Below are 17,198 nucleotides of genomic sequence, written 5' to 3'. Positions count from 1 at the left end.
TTTTCTCAACAACTAGTACAATGCTTGTGCATGGTATTATCTCAACTGTTACCTGAATTAACTGTTTTAAGGAATTTAAATAGGGTATTATCAACTCTTTACAATTAGAAAATAAAAATCCAGAAGGAATACCCTAACCTTCTAGACTATAATCCCATCTCCCTATAATGTATGTGGATGGGTTCAGGCAAAACTATTTAGAGATCAGAGTAGTTATAAGGCAAAGTGATCATTTTCATCCTAAAACTTCTATCTTCCAATTATAGTAACTAACATTTATTACATCCTTACAATGTGCCAGAGACTAATGTTAAATGCCTGATTGGTACAGTATCCTTTAATCATCATAAAGACCCATCAAGCAACTACCATTAATTAGATGATCATATATTATTTTGATGACATATTTTCTTCTGCACACAGCAGATTCTCCTGCATAAATATCACCATAGTGAAGTTAATTTTCCCGTTTGAATATTATGAGTGAAGATGTGGCCCACTCTGGTCAGCGCTGGCACTTGAGATATAATGACCCATGGCAAGACAGTAAGATAAAGAAATGAGTAACTTCCATACATTTTAATAGCCCTGAAGCACCTCTCTATTACAGGTTAAGTTCATAATATAGAAAGAGTTAGGTTATATAAAGTGCCTAAGAAAGAAAGTAAATTAGTATTTTGTTGAGTTACCTAAAATTAAGAAATAAATACGTATACCTATATCATATACCCTGGAAACTGCTCTGAAATACTTACTCACTCCTTGTGGTGGCTTACAAAGCCAGCAAATGAGTGACAATCCTCTCCACCCATCCCAATCAGAGCCGCCATATATTATAGAGGGAGGAGAAGAAGCCAGAGGGCATATGGAAAAAAGAGATGAAGGGGAAAGGGGAAGACGAGAAGAAGTATTAGTTAGAGTAGTTGTCTCATACAGATAGCGTTTCCTTACCTTAGTCAGAGCTTGTCCTAAAAGATTCTCAAATGCTTTCAAATTAAGATAGGGACCATTATAGTAGGGGTTACTTTGTGCTTTTCTTCCCAGCCAGTACAAAGTTATCAAAACCTTTAAAACAAAAATTCCATGAAACAACAAGATCAGTCTATTTAGTAACTAATGGCAAGCTCAAATGCAAGTGAGCACTCTAGATAAAAGACGGTATCTATGGTTGAAAAGTAGATTTTCTTTTAAATTATGTAAAGGAGAAGGGTCACTAAAAATGTTATTCTTCTTAGATTTCCATCTCTGAGCACATTCTCAGAGCAAAAGCCTACGCCCCAACAGGTATTTATACTCTACCGGTACACATGAAGAAGGAAAAAATTTACAGTATGAAAACATAAATTAAACTTTTAAAGTAATATTTTTCCAACAATCTTACAGACTGCACACTTAAAATCAAAAAGTCTCAGCTTCCCTAATAATGATATTGAGCTCTTATGTTTTTCAATAAAGCTGTCACATTTTTTGAAATTCTTCTAATACGCAGAATAGTATAGATATAAGTCTACATTGGGCAATTACCCAGAGTTCTTAAACAGTTAGTGTTTTTCCTTAAAGTCTGATTTTGGTGTTTTCTGACTTGCTCTCCTAAAAATCCTACAGTCTATTCATTTGCCTTCACCACGTTACTAACATGTAAGGACCCACTCCCTAGATTTAACCCACCTTCTGATACTATGAGGTCAGAAAATACATGTTTCAACCATATTTAAACACATTTAGAATTTGTTTCTAGCAAAACTTAAAAAAAGGATAGAGAATATATCAGATATTTTTAGATCCCACTACCTTTTCACAGAACATGTAAGTAAAAAACCATTTATAATGTCCCATTAAATATGTCTTACATTTTTCACTCTCCTATCAGTCTCTTCTTGCCTGTAAAGAAAAAAGAAAATATCCATCAGTAATATCTATGAACCTTAAATTGTTAATTATTAACTAGAAAAAAGTCATTTGTATTCTCAAGTTCTATGAATATTAATACCACCTGGAAGTTCAGAAACCTTAGTCAGTATATTATCCATCAGAAGGATTTTTCCATATTCACTGATTTCATGAAATATAATGGTCAGTTTTCTATAAAAAGCAAGGTTGTCTTTTTTTCATTATTTTATTCATTACAGCCTGATTTTTTAAATGTGTTATTTGCATTTACAAGTTTTCATTTTAAACAATGTTTAAACCCAATCAAAAGGGGGGAAAAAAATCAATGCGTGCTCACGGCAGAAAAAAAAAATCAGGAAATGGGGGAAAAAAACCTTAAATAGGAAAAAACAAAAGTAATTTTGCCCTGAGTTTTCTTTTCCACTTTGCGTGAGGGTTTTTTCACTCAAGTTCCCCAGAGAAAATTGCTCAGAGACCAAGCCCTGCAGATGTTGAAAAGTGCAGTTTAAAGAATAGCCATGAATCTCTGCCTAAAGAGATTTCACTCTATTGTAAGTATCATGAGTTTTCCCCCCGACCTGTAAAAGGGAATGATATTTGTGGGAAAAGTTAAAGAGGCAGATGTCACCGCAATGTTGAAGACGAAAAAACATAAGTTAATTAACAAAGGGATGGATGACCCGAAACTATTGGTGCTTTCCATCAGAGACTTAAACAGGATCATTGCTAATTCAGAGAGATGCAGGAGCCTGAGCTAGATGACCTCCAAGGTCACTTTTCAGTCTAAGAGTCATAAGTAGTACATTTATAAGAAAATATATATGTATACACATACATCGTGTGTGTAAGACATATAAAACACACATATATAACAAATATACACAGGGAGACAAAGAAAAGGGGGAGAGAATGAGCACACAAATGGAGACAAACATTTAACTTAGCTTTCAAAGAATCCATGGAGACAGCTACGACCATTCCTTCCCATAAGATAAACATGAACTGAAATGAACTTAACAACATTTGCCTCTCACCTACCCCCAAAACAGCATAACAAAAATAAAATCCACAAACTCTCACCCTACTGTGGAAATGTAAATTGGTACAACTACTTTAATACATTTGGTAGCATCTATTCAAGCTGAATATACAGTATATGCATATTCTATGACCTAGTACTTCCACTCCTCGATATATACCCAACAGAAATGCTTACAGATGTTCACCAGAAGTCATAGATGAGAACCTTTATAGAAGCACAATTCATAATAGAATAAACTGGAGCTACATCTATGTCTTTAACAGTAGAATGGATAAATTATGGAATATCCACACAATGAAATATTCCACAGCAATGAGAACAAACAACCTGCAGCTATATGGTTCAATCTGACAAACAATGGGAAGTAAAGGAAGCCAAACAGAGCACAGACTGTATTATTCATTCAAGTCGAGAACAAAAACAGGCATAACAAAGATATGATGTTAGGAGTCAGGATACTGTTCGCCCTGGTGGGGGAGGATGGAAGTGACTGGAAGAAGGTGAGGGGCTTCTAGGGCGCTGAAAATTTCTTATATTTTGATCTGTATGCTGGCTATTTAAGTGAGTTCCATCTCTAAAGTCTGTGAATTGTACACTTAAAATACACATATAGAAAAAGACACATACTTCAAAAAAGCAAATAAATTTTACAGCCCAAGTACTTAAATCGTAGCTTATCTCTTAAGTAAAAAAGAAAATAATCTTGTAAAAACAAAATCAACATTTTTCAAAGAAGTAGGGGAAAAAAATCACTAGAAACTGACAATTAAAAATAATAAGAGTTATATTGGGAATTCCCTGGTGGTCTAGTGGTTAGGATTCAGCGCTTTCACTGCCATGGCCTGGGTTCAATCCCTGGCCGGGGAACTGAGATCCCGCAGGCCACACAGCATGGGCAAAAAAAATAAAAAATAAAAAGTGATAAAATATATAGCCTCTTTTTATATTCATGACCAACAAACACACCTCAGACATCAACCAAAGCACAAAGAACCATCAATACTCAATGAAAAGGATACATTAGGCTGAAAATCACCACACTCTTAACAGTCAGTGCAAAACCACCCCACTTTTCTCATAAGTACACTGAGGGCAGAAAGAGCAACAGAGCTCTCTTGAACCCCTGACCTCCTTTCCACAGCCCTCTCTAAAGGTTTCTAATCCAACACACTCATTTACTTTGTATTATGACAAAGCAATAATTGTAAACACAAGGTATGGCCTATTTTAGAATAAACACTCACAATAAGCAGTGACCTTGGCACTATAACCTTTCCCTCATTTCACATTCCCTTCTGAATATGAGCATTTATAACATGCTCTTGAACACAGTGACACACATGCCAGCCAAATTGCTGTTCTATCACTGAAATGTAATGCCAGGAATTCAAGTAGTCAATGATTTGCTGGAGTCAATAGAGGTCAACTTCTGACACACAACAAACACATCTCATTGTATGCAAGTCAGTAACCAGGCGGCTCCTTTGCCTGCTGTGGCCACAGGGCACAGCCCCAAGGCCTTCCAAATAGAGCAAGCGTGAAGGCAGAGGAGAAGCTCATGGTATCAGTCTCTCTATGAACCATCCAAGATATTGCCCAACCCATAAGAACCAAAAATAAGACAGTCTGATCTACAAATAGGCTAATTCCCTTACAACAGATATTTCAAGAGTTGACATGGTGCAATTCCATGTTCAAAAGCATGGTCTTTGGGTCAGATGTAGGTCCCACTAGCTGTGTTCATCTCGGCAATTTACTTAACTCTTGAAGCTTCCATTTCCTTCTGGAGAAACTGCAAATAATGGCCCTTATTCCAGGACATCATAAGAAAACTACACAGGTATTTAGCAGAGTCCCTAGCCTCATGGTAAGTAGCAAGCAGCAGTTATCACTAGACTGTAAGCTATGTGAGGGCAGGGCCCATCTTATTTACCAAGCTACCCACACAGGCTTCTTAGTGACGCCATGCTGGACCCCAATATTTAAGTTGCAACCAGCCTGCCTGACACTTCCCATCTGTCATCCCTGCTTTATTTATGTATTTATAACCATCAACTGCATGCATTCGTTTATTATCTGTCTCTTCATAATCCAAAAGGAATTTCTGTGATTTTATTTACTGCCATATCCCAAGTGTCTTAAGACAGGGTCTACCACCTGACAAGTACGTTAAAATATTTTATTAAAAATGCCTAGTACATGGGACTTCCCTGGTGGTCCAGTGGTTAAGACTCCATGCTTTCAATGCAGGGGGAGCGGATTTGATCCCTGGTCGGGGAACTAAGATCACATGCCACTCAGCGCGGCCAAAAAAAACAAAACCTCTGAGTTCCTTAAGTTTTCTAAATTAATTATTTCCATAATTTTTTTAAAAATGCCTAGCACAGTGCATGGCACACAGATGCTCACCAATACAAATCTGAACACATTTATTTAGCTTACAGAAATGTAAGTCAGCAAAAGAAAGCCTGAAATGATAAAAAGCTCAGGAGATTCCTATGTGATGTCAAAGAACAGTTAAATTACATTAGCTTACTTAAAACATCCAATTTTGACTCAAACTGTATTGATACTCATACCTGGGCTTCTTTTTTAAAGCTATTTTCTTTAAAATTGCAATAAAAGGAATTCTTTACAATCATAGATCAATAACCCAAAAAAGGCACAGGTTCAAAAACAAAGGGCAGCTTCAAAGTGCTGAGTACAAAGATTAAGTGGTGGTCTCTGGGATAAAAAAGCTTCCCAGCAGAGCTCTGAAAGACAAAGGCCAAAGAATCCAAACCTTCCTTGAAACCCAAATTTACCATAAAAAGGGACAGAGATGAAACATTAATAGTTTGAAAAAATGACCATGTTGAATATGTTGCTAGCCTTCTCTGTGTATTACACACTAATTTAAATATTGTTTAACATTCAAGAAATAGCAAGTATGACATAGATATCATCTTCCACTCTGTTAATGGAATAGCTCTGGTAATTCTTCACCACCTGACAAAGGACCAGAAAACATGTGCTCATCACAGAGCTCTAAACTTTCTGCCAGAGGCCAGGAAGAAAAGAGCCATAAACCCTCAAGTAAGCCCATCAGTGAACAAGATCCATCAGTAACCAACCACCTTATCCTAACTTCAAGGTATACTTAGAGCCAGGAAACTCTAGGTCTGATCCTTTCTTTATTCAAAGCTGTTTTAAAATACTCGTACAAATCCTCAATCAAGGAGTACCATCTCTAAGGAAAGGACCAGGGAAATAAAATCCATGTGGATGCTCTGGCTCTCACCAGGAGACCCCATTCTTCCCCGAGGCAGCAGCGTGGCTAAGAGGGCAGGCTCTGGAGTCAGACCTCCTGGGTGTGATTTCTGGCTCCACTTTTGGGAGTTGTGAGAATGTGGTAATGCTTATCTAACTCTGTGTCTCCATAGTCTCACCTGGAAACCACATACCCATCTCACTGGGCTTAAGACAGACATTTGAAAAGTACTGAACCCAAGCAGATCAGGTAAAGGAGACACTTCAAGACTATCCTCCAATTACCCATCTCAGCCACACAGTATGGTGGAAGGGAAGTGGCGAGAGGACAGGCAAGTTTCCCCACACATAGTATTTTCCCCCTAGAAGAGACATTTCTGTGAAGCACAATTCAAGACACTCTTTCATGTTCTGCTTTCCTTTCCCTCTTTCTCTGAAAGGCTTTGAACAAGAAATTGTTTCTAGAATAAGGTCAAACAAAGAGCAAGGCAAACTAGTGTGGTAAGACCGTTGTTGGCCAAACATCCATGCTGGCCCCAAGCCAGCCCTCCTCACCCGCCCTTTATCTACCAGGGACTGCCTAGGCCAACACCCTTCAATTTTCCAAAAGCTCAAAATCTGAGGGAAAAAAAATGTGCCTACATGGCCAAAGTCTATCTCTCTCGTATCTGATAGCATAGTTTGGGAACAGAGTGTTAAAGGATGAGATTCTAGTTTTATTATAGTTTGGTGCAGCCAGCTGTATTCTAGGGCTTCATCAAAAATATTTCCGAATACGTTCTGTTTATCCCAAGAGCTAACCCTGGGCCCACATGCATGCACCCACCTCAGCCTCTCATAGAATCTCTCCTGGTGGACAGCAGAGAGCTGGAACCACACCTGACTCACGACTGTACCCCTGGGGTCAACCACAGGCCTGGCTAAGAGCTGCCAAGCTTCCAATGTTCATATATAAGTCACCTAAAGCCACTCACAGAGCCAGTCCAGCAGATCAAGGACAAAGAGTTGGAGGAAAATTTCCCCCAAATAAGATAAAGCTTCACAGAGCTTGAAACCGAGTCCTACTTCTCTCTTTATGTTCTTCCTCCATACCTTTTTTTTTTCTTCTTCCATATCTTGATACACCTTTTCCTCAAGGTACCAACTTCTTCACTGGCAGCACCGTAAGCTCAATCTTGTCATGTTCTGCCCTAAGATCAAAATCCCCTAGCACTGAATTCTCCACGCTCCAAAATCATCCTTCCTCCCTAAATCCCAGCCCACACCCTGTCCAATCCAACCTCGGTGAAGATCAAATACAGTTGTCTTACTGAAGCATCATACAAGGAAGCATGTGATGAAAAACTTATGCTGGAATTTCTGATAAGAGTGGGAATATCTTTGCTCCAGATACCACGGGGGAAGACTCCCTACATCCTAACAGGAGAGATGAGACATGTGGTACCACCTGCCACTACCCCAAGCTTCTCTGGCTACAAGGAATCTGGAGTTCAATAAGAGACTCAAGTATAACTTCCTACCCCACCCGGTCTCCTCCCTGCCATACACACTCACCCCTCCTTCTATCCCTAATGCTACAGCCCCGATCATCCCCTTTTCTTGGCCTCAAATAAGCTTTTACCTTTGTTCCTCAGAACAACTGCAACTCACTGGGTGATTATGTCCCCAAGCATCCACTTCCTGAGGCTACTTCCCAGAGTAAGGCGTGGACTCAACCCTTCCAGAGTCAGTTCTAGCCCTGCCCTGCCCTGCCCTGGGCGGCTTCAGCTGACCGGGATGTGCCATTTGGCAAATGGGGTTGACATTAGAGAAGCTGGGCTCACACAATACTTGGTCCTCCTCCAAGCCACTAAGTAAGCCCTGCCCTCCAGTTGTTGCTTATGTAGTCTGGCCACCTGTTCACACCTTTTTTTTTTTTTTTTTTTTAAATGTTTCTTCTGATTCTTTTTTTTTTTTTTAATATTTTTTAAAATTAATTAATTAATTTATTTTTTATTTTTTTTATGGCTGTGTTGGGTCTTCGTTTCTGTGCCAGGGCTTTCCCCAGTTGTGGCAAGCGGGGGCCACTCCTCATCACAGTGCGCGGGCCTCTCACTATCGCGGCCTCTCTTGTTGCGGAGCACAGGCTCCAGACGCGCAGGCTCAGTAATTGTGGCTCACGGGCCCAGTTGCTCCCACAACTTTTTAAAAAATGTCAAGAAATGAGGTCCTGAATCATGATTTCATAAGCGGTCACCAGTAGAAAGAAGTGTGTGGACCGTATCTGCTTTCAATCTGTCAGGTATGCATGAGGTTAGGGAGGAGGCATGTGTGTGGCCAGGGGAGACGGTTGAGACCATTCAAAGCAGATGCCCTTCTCATTACAGCAGCGGCATCGTTTTCTATAAGAGACAAGACAGTCTGCCTCCAAATGGGAGGAAAGGGTTGCTCAGGATACTGAGTGAAATTTTAAGAAGCATAGTGACATAATAATTTCTGACGCTACTGTCTCTGAGGGAAGGGCCTGTTTTTATTCCAAATGCAGGAAGTGAAGAAGGAATTTAGCAATCTATCAGGTAACGGCTCCTTTTTCTATTAACAGACATTTTTATTCATGGAAGCTCTTCCATTGCATTACATAAAATAGAGCAAACCTTTCTCTAATGACCGGCAAATAGAAGCAGGAAGAAATGTGTGGATAAAAGTTAAAGATGAACTCTTGGAATACTGTACTCAAAAAGTAAGCTGCATTTTAAAAAAATGAAGTTGAAATTCTTCCTTTCCTCCCACCTTCATCTCTAAAAATGAAACTGTATTCCATTTGACAATCTGCCAGTAATGTGAGACACATGTGACTCATAGGCTTTTAATCTGCCATGGCTACAAAATGCAGCTCTACCTGACTGTGGAAATTGTAAAAATGGCACTTGAGAAAATAATACCATATCTGGAGATAATTAGTGAGCAAAAATAGATAAACTTGATGATTTCTGTACTTACCTACGTGAGACAAAACTCTTGCAAATTCAACAGTTTTTGCCCTAGGAACATAATGCTTATTCCAAACAAGACAAATGAGTAAGTACCCTCTCGTTAAAAATCATTTCTTATTAAATTTCACACCCCACCCACACAGTACTAAGAATAGCTAAGTTTCACTTAAAGAGAAAGGAAAAAAAAAAAAACACATGCATTCGAAGACACTGGCACACAGTTCCACTTAAATAATGAACCAGAAGAGCTGCTGCAGGAGCTGAAAAGTGGGTTTTGTTTCTAACTCTCTCAACCACAGACTTTTTGCAAATCTTCTTTTCTACTTTTTGGAGTATGGTTGCTATTACATAAAACTGATTTCACAATTTGAGACTCACACATGTATATCCCCTGTTAGATGGTAACCCAGAAACAGACAATTCCTGAATACAGAATTTAATACCCATGATATATGTTCCGTGTACTAAATGGAGTTATGACCTTCAATTATATAAAATGTGCTGGGGAGAGACTACAGGGGGTGTCAAATTACAGGCCTACCCATCATTTTACTTCTGTAGGTAACAATGCCAGGTAGCAGCAGCAATGGGAAGAGTGGGCTTGGTTTTAGACATGGGAAGTTTGAGACACATGACAAAGTAGAAATGTGAAGTAACAGGTAATTAGACATACAAGTAGGATGTTCAAGCTAGAAATCTAGGTTGGAGATATAATCTGGGGAGTAGTCAGCGTAGAGATTAAGCGTAAAGTCATGAAGCTACAATGAGACCCCCCTAGAAAATAAGTGTAGATAGAGAAGAGGTCTAGGGATTGAGGGCTGGGAAACCCAACACATAAGGGCTAAGAGGTGGAGGAGAAACCAGCAAAGCAGACACAGAAGGACCAGCCAATGTGATGGGAGTGGCACGCCGGAGGGAAGGAGAGCGAGACGGAGGGAACAGTCAAAAATGTTGTTGAGAGGGGAATGAGGATGAGCGCTGAGGAATTACTGCTGTATTCTTTTCTTAACCCTTATAATATCTTACACACATGTAATACACACTCACTCAATTACTAATTACTTCTCCTCAAAGGAGAAAAAGAAAGAAGTATTAACATCAACAAAAATCTCGTCAAAACCACCGATGTTCCTAAACATACAATTTAGGAGAATACTGAGCTAGATGGCTCAGGTGCCCTTCCAGACTTCTGAGCCCACACTTAGCAAAGCCAACAAGAAATTCAACTATAGGTATAAATCTTCTAGTCTTTAGCATCATGATATTGGAATAATAATGTGCCAGGTGAGGACTTTTCCAAGTCAGTATTTGTCAAACTGTGTATCATGAAGCATGAAAAACTGGCAGATTGAATGGGGCTTAAGGTCAAAACTTTTTACAAAGTGTTGCATATTTTCTCCTTAACACATAACAGAAAATTGAAGTTGTGAAAAGCCCTACAACAAGAGATTCGTTTTACTTATACTTTGAAATATTCACTTTCTCATAGTTTTTGGCAGAACAGTTACTAAAATCTTAAGGAATTCTGGTATCGATGAAGTATTTCCCAATTGTGTTCTGTTTAAGTCCACTTTACGCTTAATTGTATCATGTATATTCATAATAATTACCTTTATTAAGCACTTTATATTAATCATTACGCTGACCGTATTGCATTATTATCTCCTTTAATCCACACAACAATCTAATGATTTATACATTAGGAACTTGGGACTCCAAAGGCTTAAAAACTTTCCCAAGGTCACAAAACTATTAAGACTTGATGTGATCCACACTTGCCATACACTAAGAGCCATGCACTAAGACCCTGTTTCAGTATCAGTGCAGTCACCCTTTCTACCTTAATTTATTTTTAATAGTTTACTTCTTTCTTAATCCTGAAAAATAATTGTCTGTAATATCCTGAAGTATAAATGTCTCTCAATATTCTCTCCAAGTGTTGGTTCAAAACCTATCTATGGCAACAATAATTTCCTGCCTAAATCTGTCTCTCAAAGACAATGGCAGAAGTTCCCCCTTACCTTCTCTGGCAAAATTTAGATTTGTACTGTACTATCTTGCACATACAACCCGTTATGGGATTCTGCAGATGGAAAATTGCCAAAGTGTTTTTTAAAGGACTTCCTTCTAGGTAAATGAAATATATCACAATAATTCTCGTAGTGAGAGAAATGCAAGGCAGAGATTACCTGTTCTTATCACTGCTAAGCTTTTATGAGTATGGTTTCTTTAAGGCAAGTACCCATCGAATATAAATAAAAAGATTATAAATTAAGCACAAACAAGATTAAATGGGAAAACATTTTGGTTAGTCTCCTGAAGGTACATTTTCTGATCTTAAAAAAAAAAAAAGCAAAAAAAAGCTAAATCTACCTTTAGGTTTGTGAAAATTAAACAAAATATATTTAAAGTGCCTAGCATGTAACTACTTATTTCCTTTCTGATGAACATGAAAGCATAAGGTGTAAATTATTATTAGTAAGTTATTATATCATTACACCAATTCCTTAGCTGTAGTTCATATTAAATGTGCTATGTGTGTATAGTACAAACCCGTATTGACAAAGTAGTGCATACCAAACTATTGATTCATGCTACACATTCAAAAGTCTCCATATCGCTTATAAGTACATTATTCTCCCTTGTCTATAAGTGAGACTTGTTTCAAAATTTTAATTCCAGCATGGGAAAAATCAGCACCACGGCCCCCTCAAAAAAATCCCTAGCCCAAGTTTTTCATAAATCATTTTTAGTCCTAAATTTTGCCTGTTCTAGATTAGCCTCTCTTATCTCAGTGTTTTTAAAAAAAACACCAAATTTTTCACAATTACATTTAATCCAAAGGTTCATAGGGGAAATATATATTTAGAACAGAGTTTCTTGACAATATTACCCTTTGAACCTTACAATTCTTCATTGCGGGGGATTACCCTGTGCATTGCAGGATGTTAAACAGCACTCCTGGCCTTATTCACTAGACACCTCTCCTCACCCTAGTCAAGACAATCAGAAATGTCTCCGGACATTACCAAATATCCCCGGGGCACAAAATTGTCCATCGTTGAGAACCACTGTTTTAGAGGATCTAAGAATTTAACTAATTCCTCTTCATAAAGTGTACTCAAGATTCCATGAGCCTAAAACTAGCTGAAACCAAAACCAATCTCATGAGTAGTAAATGAAGTCTGAGGAGTTGACTCACTGTCCAAGAATGACAAAATATTAAATTAAAAACATATTATGACTTACATTCCTTGCAATTTGTATAAAGCTGCCTGTCTTTCATTAGAGAGTTAACACCATGCATCATTTAAAAATTTCCATTTACATACACCACCTTCCATAGATGTGCCATTTCCTTCTTAGCCTTCCATATAATGCTTCAAATTTCGTAATCTTATCAAAGTATCACCAATCACTCTGTATAAGTCATTGAGAAAGAATGGACATGCTTCAAAGGAATAACATAATTGGTTTTCAAATTCAGATTAATATAACACTGCCTTCTTCAATTAACTTTCAAGTTCAATACACATTCAATCCCGATGTCCTTCAGAGTAGTTTACGTTTCTTGCAATCAATTTCAATTTTCCCATTTCCTGTGAATACCTTTTTGAAACTTCCAAGACTAATGAATCTAATCAGCTCTTTCTTCTTCTTTCTCCCCTTCACCATATTTAATCTAAACCAAATTCAAATAATACTTCCCAGGCAACTTTTCTCAGATATGCCCTTTATATTCCCACTATCACCAGTTCAGAATTGAAATTGAGTAAGTCTTCGTAAGTGCATGCATCATCTAATCCCCGAGCCTGTTCATCCTTCCACATGCTCTGCACTGGTGAAGGGCCCCAGATTTCAGAGTCAGAAAACTAAGGCCTAAGCCAAACAACATCTCCCTCGAACACTCACTTCCCCACCAAACAAATCCTATCAATTCCAGTCCTTAAATCTCTCTGGAATTCCTTGCTTCTTTCTCAGATGTATTTCCTGTCTTCGGTCTTCCCTCACTGCTCCTCCTCCTCCCCAGAGATTCCTGAAGAATCGTCCTAAAATGGAATCCTCTCCATGTCTCCTATCTTTTTTTTTTTTATAAATTTATTTTTTATTTTTATTTTTGGCTGTGTTGGGTCTTTGCTGCTGTGCACGGGCTTTCTCTGGCTGCAGTGAGCGGGGGCTACTCTTCGTTGTGGTGCGCGGGCTTCTCATTGCAGTGTCTTCTCTTGTTGAGGAGCACGGGCTCTAGGCATGCGGGCTTCAGTGGTTGTGGCACGCGGGCTCAGTATTTGTGGCACACGAGCTCTAGAGTGCAGGCTCAGTAGTTGTGGTGCCCGGGCTTAGTTGCTCCGTGGCATGTGGGATCTTCCCGGACCAGGGCTCGAACCCGTGTCCCCTGCATTGGCAGGCGGATTCTTAACAACTGTGCCACCAGGGAAGCCCCATGTCTCCTATCTTGACATTCTTACCTCTTACGGTTTATTTCCCTCAAGTAAAGTTCAGAACATAGCATTCACATTCATCATCTGCCCACTCTCGGTCACCTCGTTTCTTGACCTGCCCCAACATAAACCCAACACTCTTTCTATAAAACAGCTCTAGAACTCTCTCAACAGCCCTGATCTCTCCCACCTCCACATAAGAGACAACAGGAGGTTTTCTCTTCCTAGAAGGCTCTTGACTGTTCTCCCCCACTTTTGAACTGTTCATCCTTTCAGATTAAACTCAAACGTCACCAGCCTCTGAAGCCTCCCTATCTTCTAGAGGCCTCTCTCATGTGAGCCCATGGGTGCTCCGCACAGAGTGCTTTGAAAGCATTCCATTAAATTATCCTCCTAGTCTCTCCCACTGGACTGTGAACTGCCTGAATTCAGAAACAGAATGCTGTTCATCTCTGGCTAAGTACTTAAAATATAGGCACTAAAATATTACCAGAAAGAAGAGATTAGTCTTCAGCCTCTTCTAAAAATCTATCCTACCAATCATCTAGAATCATTTTTAAGGGGCCATTTACTCCCTCTCATCCCCACTAAATCATAGGGCTCCCCATGCTTTATCTTGAACTTAATTTTAGTTACATCCCCATTTCCGTCTTTCAGCCATTTCCTGTTGCATCCCACTCTATTCTGACTTTAATCAAACAAGTCTAACACAACAGGACCTGTTTACTCTCACTCCAGAGCTATATATTCCATTCCTTCAGCCTAACATGCCCAGAATCTGTCACACATTTAACTCTTAAATGTCAATTTCTAGGACGTTGCCAAGTCCCTGATACACCATCACTTTAGAGTCCCAATCGCTCATACAAATAGAGAGCCATACCATTATTCATCCACTTATATCCATTACTGACGTTAATACATTTTGTGTATTTGTCTCACTACCTCCAAAGGACCTTTGAGGACTATTTTCTTTCCACAGACATTACTCACATACAGCTGACCTTTGAACAGTGCTGAACATGTAATACCGTAGCACGTATCTAGTGGAAAAAAAGTCCACTTGTAAGTGGACCCTCACAGTTTAAACCTATGTTGTTCAAAGGTCAACTGTACTGGGGGTTTTGCTGAATATCTCTATACAAGGTGAAGTAAAAATATTCTTGGGATAATAATGCCACATACCTTCTCTTTGAGTAGCTCCCATTGATTTATCCCCTAAAACAGAGGTCCTCAAACCACGGTCTCCAGACCATCAGTATCCACGGTGCCACAGAACTTGCTAGAAATAAAACTCCTCAGACTCTACTCCATACCCACGGAACCAGCAACTCTGGGGTTAGGAGTCCAGGAATCTGGGTCTTAGTGAGCCCTCCGGGTGATTCTGATGCATGCAAGTGATTGAGAGTCAGTGCCCTAGAAATATACCAAAGTTAAAACCACAGCTTAACTTGAAGCTACTACCTTCAACGAGTTTAGCTACTTCTCTGAAAAAGGAAGTTAAACTGAAACATAATCCCTCTCGCCTTACCCAACTAGAATTACAAACAAACGATAAAAAGCACAAAGAAACTCAGAGTTAAGTGAAAAGCCTGGAACTGCTGCCAATGATTTTCAAGTGTTGACTGAAAAACCTCAGTGTGTTTCCCTGGGCTTGCGTGGGCTTAAGAGAGCACCATAAAAATGCACTCGATTTGCTGCTGTCACTGCTCACTAAGCTGTCGCTTAGGATGTCTTGGTCCAGGGATCTCAAGGACAGGGAAGATCATCGAGTTCACTGCTTAACACTCCATAAGCACCAACAACTCCATGGGATCCAGAAGAGAACACCCAAACATAAAAACACACATACCATGTCCACAGAACACAATGTTTCAAGAAGGGCAGAAATGACTTCTCCTATAAGTTTTCTGAAAAGTCAACCCCTGTCAGCTTTAAAGGAATGAATGCTATTCAGAAAGTTAAAATAAGTTAATTTTGTTACAGTCATCTTATAATTTCCTCATAATGTCATACATTCCTGTTATATGTCTCTGAAAAAGGGTAATTGGTGAGAAACTGGCCTAGACCTATTTTTGTATTACCTAATCTCTAATTTGTTTTCTCCAGTTAAGAAGAAAGTCTGGATTTAGTAACACTGGAATAATGCATCTGGTGAAAGAGTAAATGAGCATGAATCTAAGACCACAATATTAGAAAATCCTACACACAAAATTACAACACCCGAGTAGCTTACATAAAAATAGCTGTGTATGTTAGGGTTGTAAGGCACCACTAACAAACACCAACACAGACCAACTTGTTGAAAACAGGTACAAAAAAACATGGATAAAGAAAAGTGGATAGCGGTTGCACAGACCAATTAAATTGCCATCGGTAAATTTCCTTCTTTATATTCTAAAATGTGAAATAATGTGAACAAATTCAGGTCTACTGATTAAAGAAGGTGGCTGCCTTTGAAATTTAAGTATAGCCCTTATTTTATTCAAGTTACTAAATCTGAAGTAGAATAATAAACTAAAATGTAGAGAAAGTATCAATATTATAGACAGTCACTCACTGAAATAAGAAAAGGTTAAAGCCAGGTGAAATTAAATGTTATTCTTGTTCAAGTCTTTTGCTGCCCTGGCTGAGCTGGGCATGAGACAGGGGGGAAATGACTAAACCCAAACCAGAAGGTGGGACTGAAGTCAGGATACATGTCTTGGCTCACGAGTGGCCTTGGAACAGCGTCCTGACCTCTTCTGGGCCACATTTTCCCTCACATGTGAAAGGAGGACTGCACTGGATGGAGCTGACTCTACTCTTTAGTACCTTCCGGCTCTGACAGTCTGATTCTTACCTCTTATAAAGGAATACTGACATGGAAGCAACCTAAGTGTCCATCATTGGATGAATGGATAAAGAAGATGTGGCACATATATACAATGGAATATTACTCAGCCATAAAAAGAAACGAAATGGAGGTATTTGTAGTGAGGTGGATGGAGTTAGAGTCTGTCATACAGAGTGAAGTAAGTCAGAAAGAGAAAAACAAATACAGTATGCTAACACATATATATGGAATCTAAGAAAAAAAATAAAAAAGGTCATGAAGAACCTAGTGGCAAGACGGGAATAAAGACACAGACCTACTAGAGAATGGACTTGAGGATATGGGGAGGGGGAAGGGTAAGATGTGACAAAGAGAGAGAGTGGCATGGACATATGTACACTATCAAACGTAAAATAGATAGCTAGTGGGAAGCAACCGCATAGCACAGGGAGAACAGCTCTGTGCTTTGTGACCACCTAGAGGTGTGGGGTGGGGAGGGTGGGAGGGAGGGAGATGCAAGAGGGAGAGATATGGGAACATATGTATATGTATAACTGATTCACTTTGTTATAAAGCAGAAACTAACACACCACTGTAAAGCAATTATGCTCCAATAAGGATGTTTAAAAAAAAAAAAAAAGGAATATTCCCACCACAATGTTTAAGTTGATATGAAAGGCAGCAGACAGACAGACTCCCTAGAGAGCTTTTCTGGTAAGTTCAAATAAAACAGTGAACACTCACATAAACTGCATGATGTGACTAAGCATTTTGAACTAATATAAATAAAT

At 39.1% G+C, this 17,198-nt stretch overlaps 1 protein-coding gene across 8 annotated transcripts in view; it reads right to left on the bottom strand.

The window, feature by feature from the left end:
* The window catches only part of LMO7 (LIM domain 7), a 193,807-nt gene that overhangs the window by 59,134 nt on the left and 117,475 nt on the right, over positions 1-17,198 (bottom strand). For all 8 annotated transcript variants that reach the window (XM_068526298.1, XM_068526291.1, XM_068526294.1 and 5 more), the window contains 2 exons: positions 1,851-1,881; positions 952-1,065 (listed from right to left, as the gene is read on the bottom strand). In XM_068526298.1, coding sequence (XP_068382399.1) covers positions 952-1,065; positions 1,851-1,881 — 145 coding nt within the window. The remainder of the gene's footprint in view (positions 1-951; positions 1,066-1,850; positions 1,882-17,198) is intronic.

The sequence above is a fragment of the Eschrichtius robustus genome, chromosome 18, assembly GCF_028021215.1.
Source record: "Eschrichtius robustus isolate mEscRob2 chromosome 18, mEscRob2.pri, whole genome shotgun sequence".
Classification (NCBI taxonomy): Eukaryota; Metazoa; Chordata; class Mammalia; order Artiodactyla; family Eschrichtiidae; genus Eschrichtius; species Eschrichtius robustus.
This window is presented reverse-complemented; position numbering and strand designations above follow the sequence as displayed.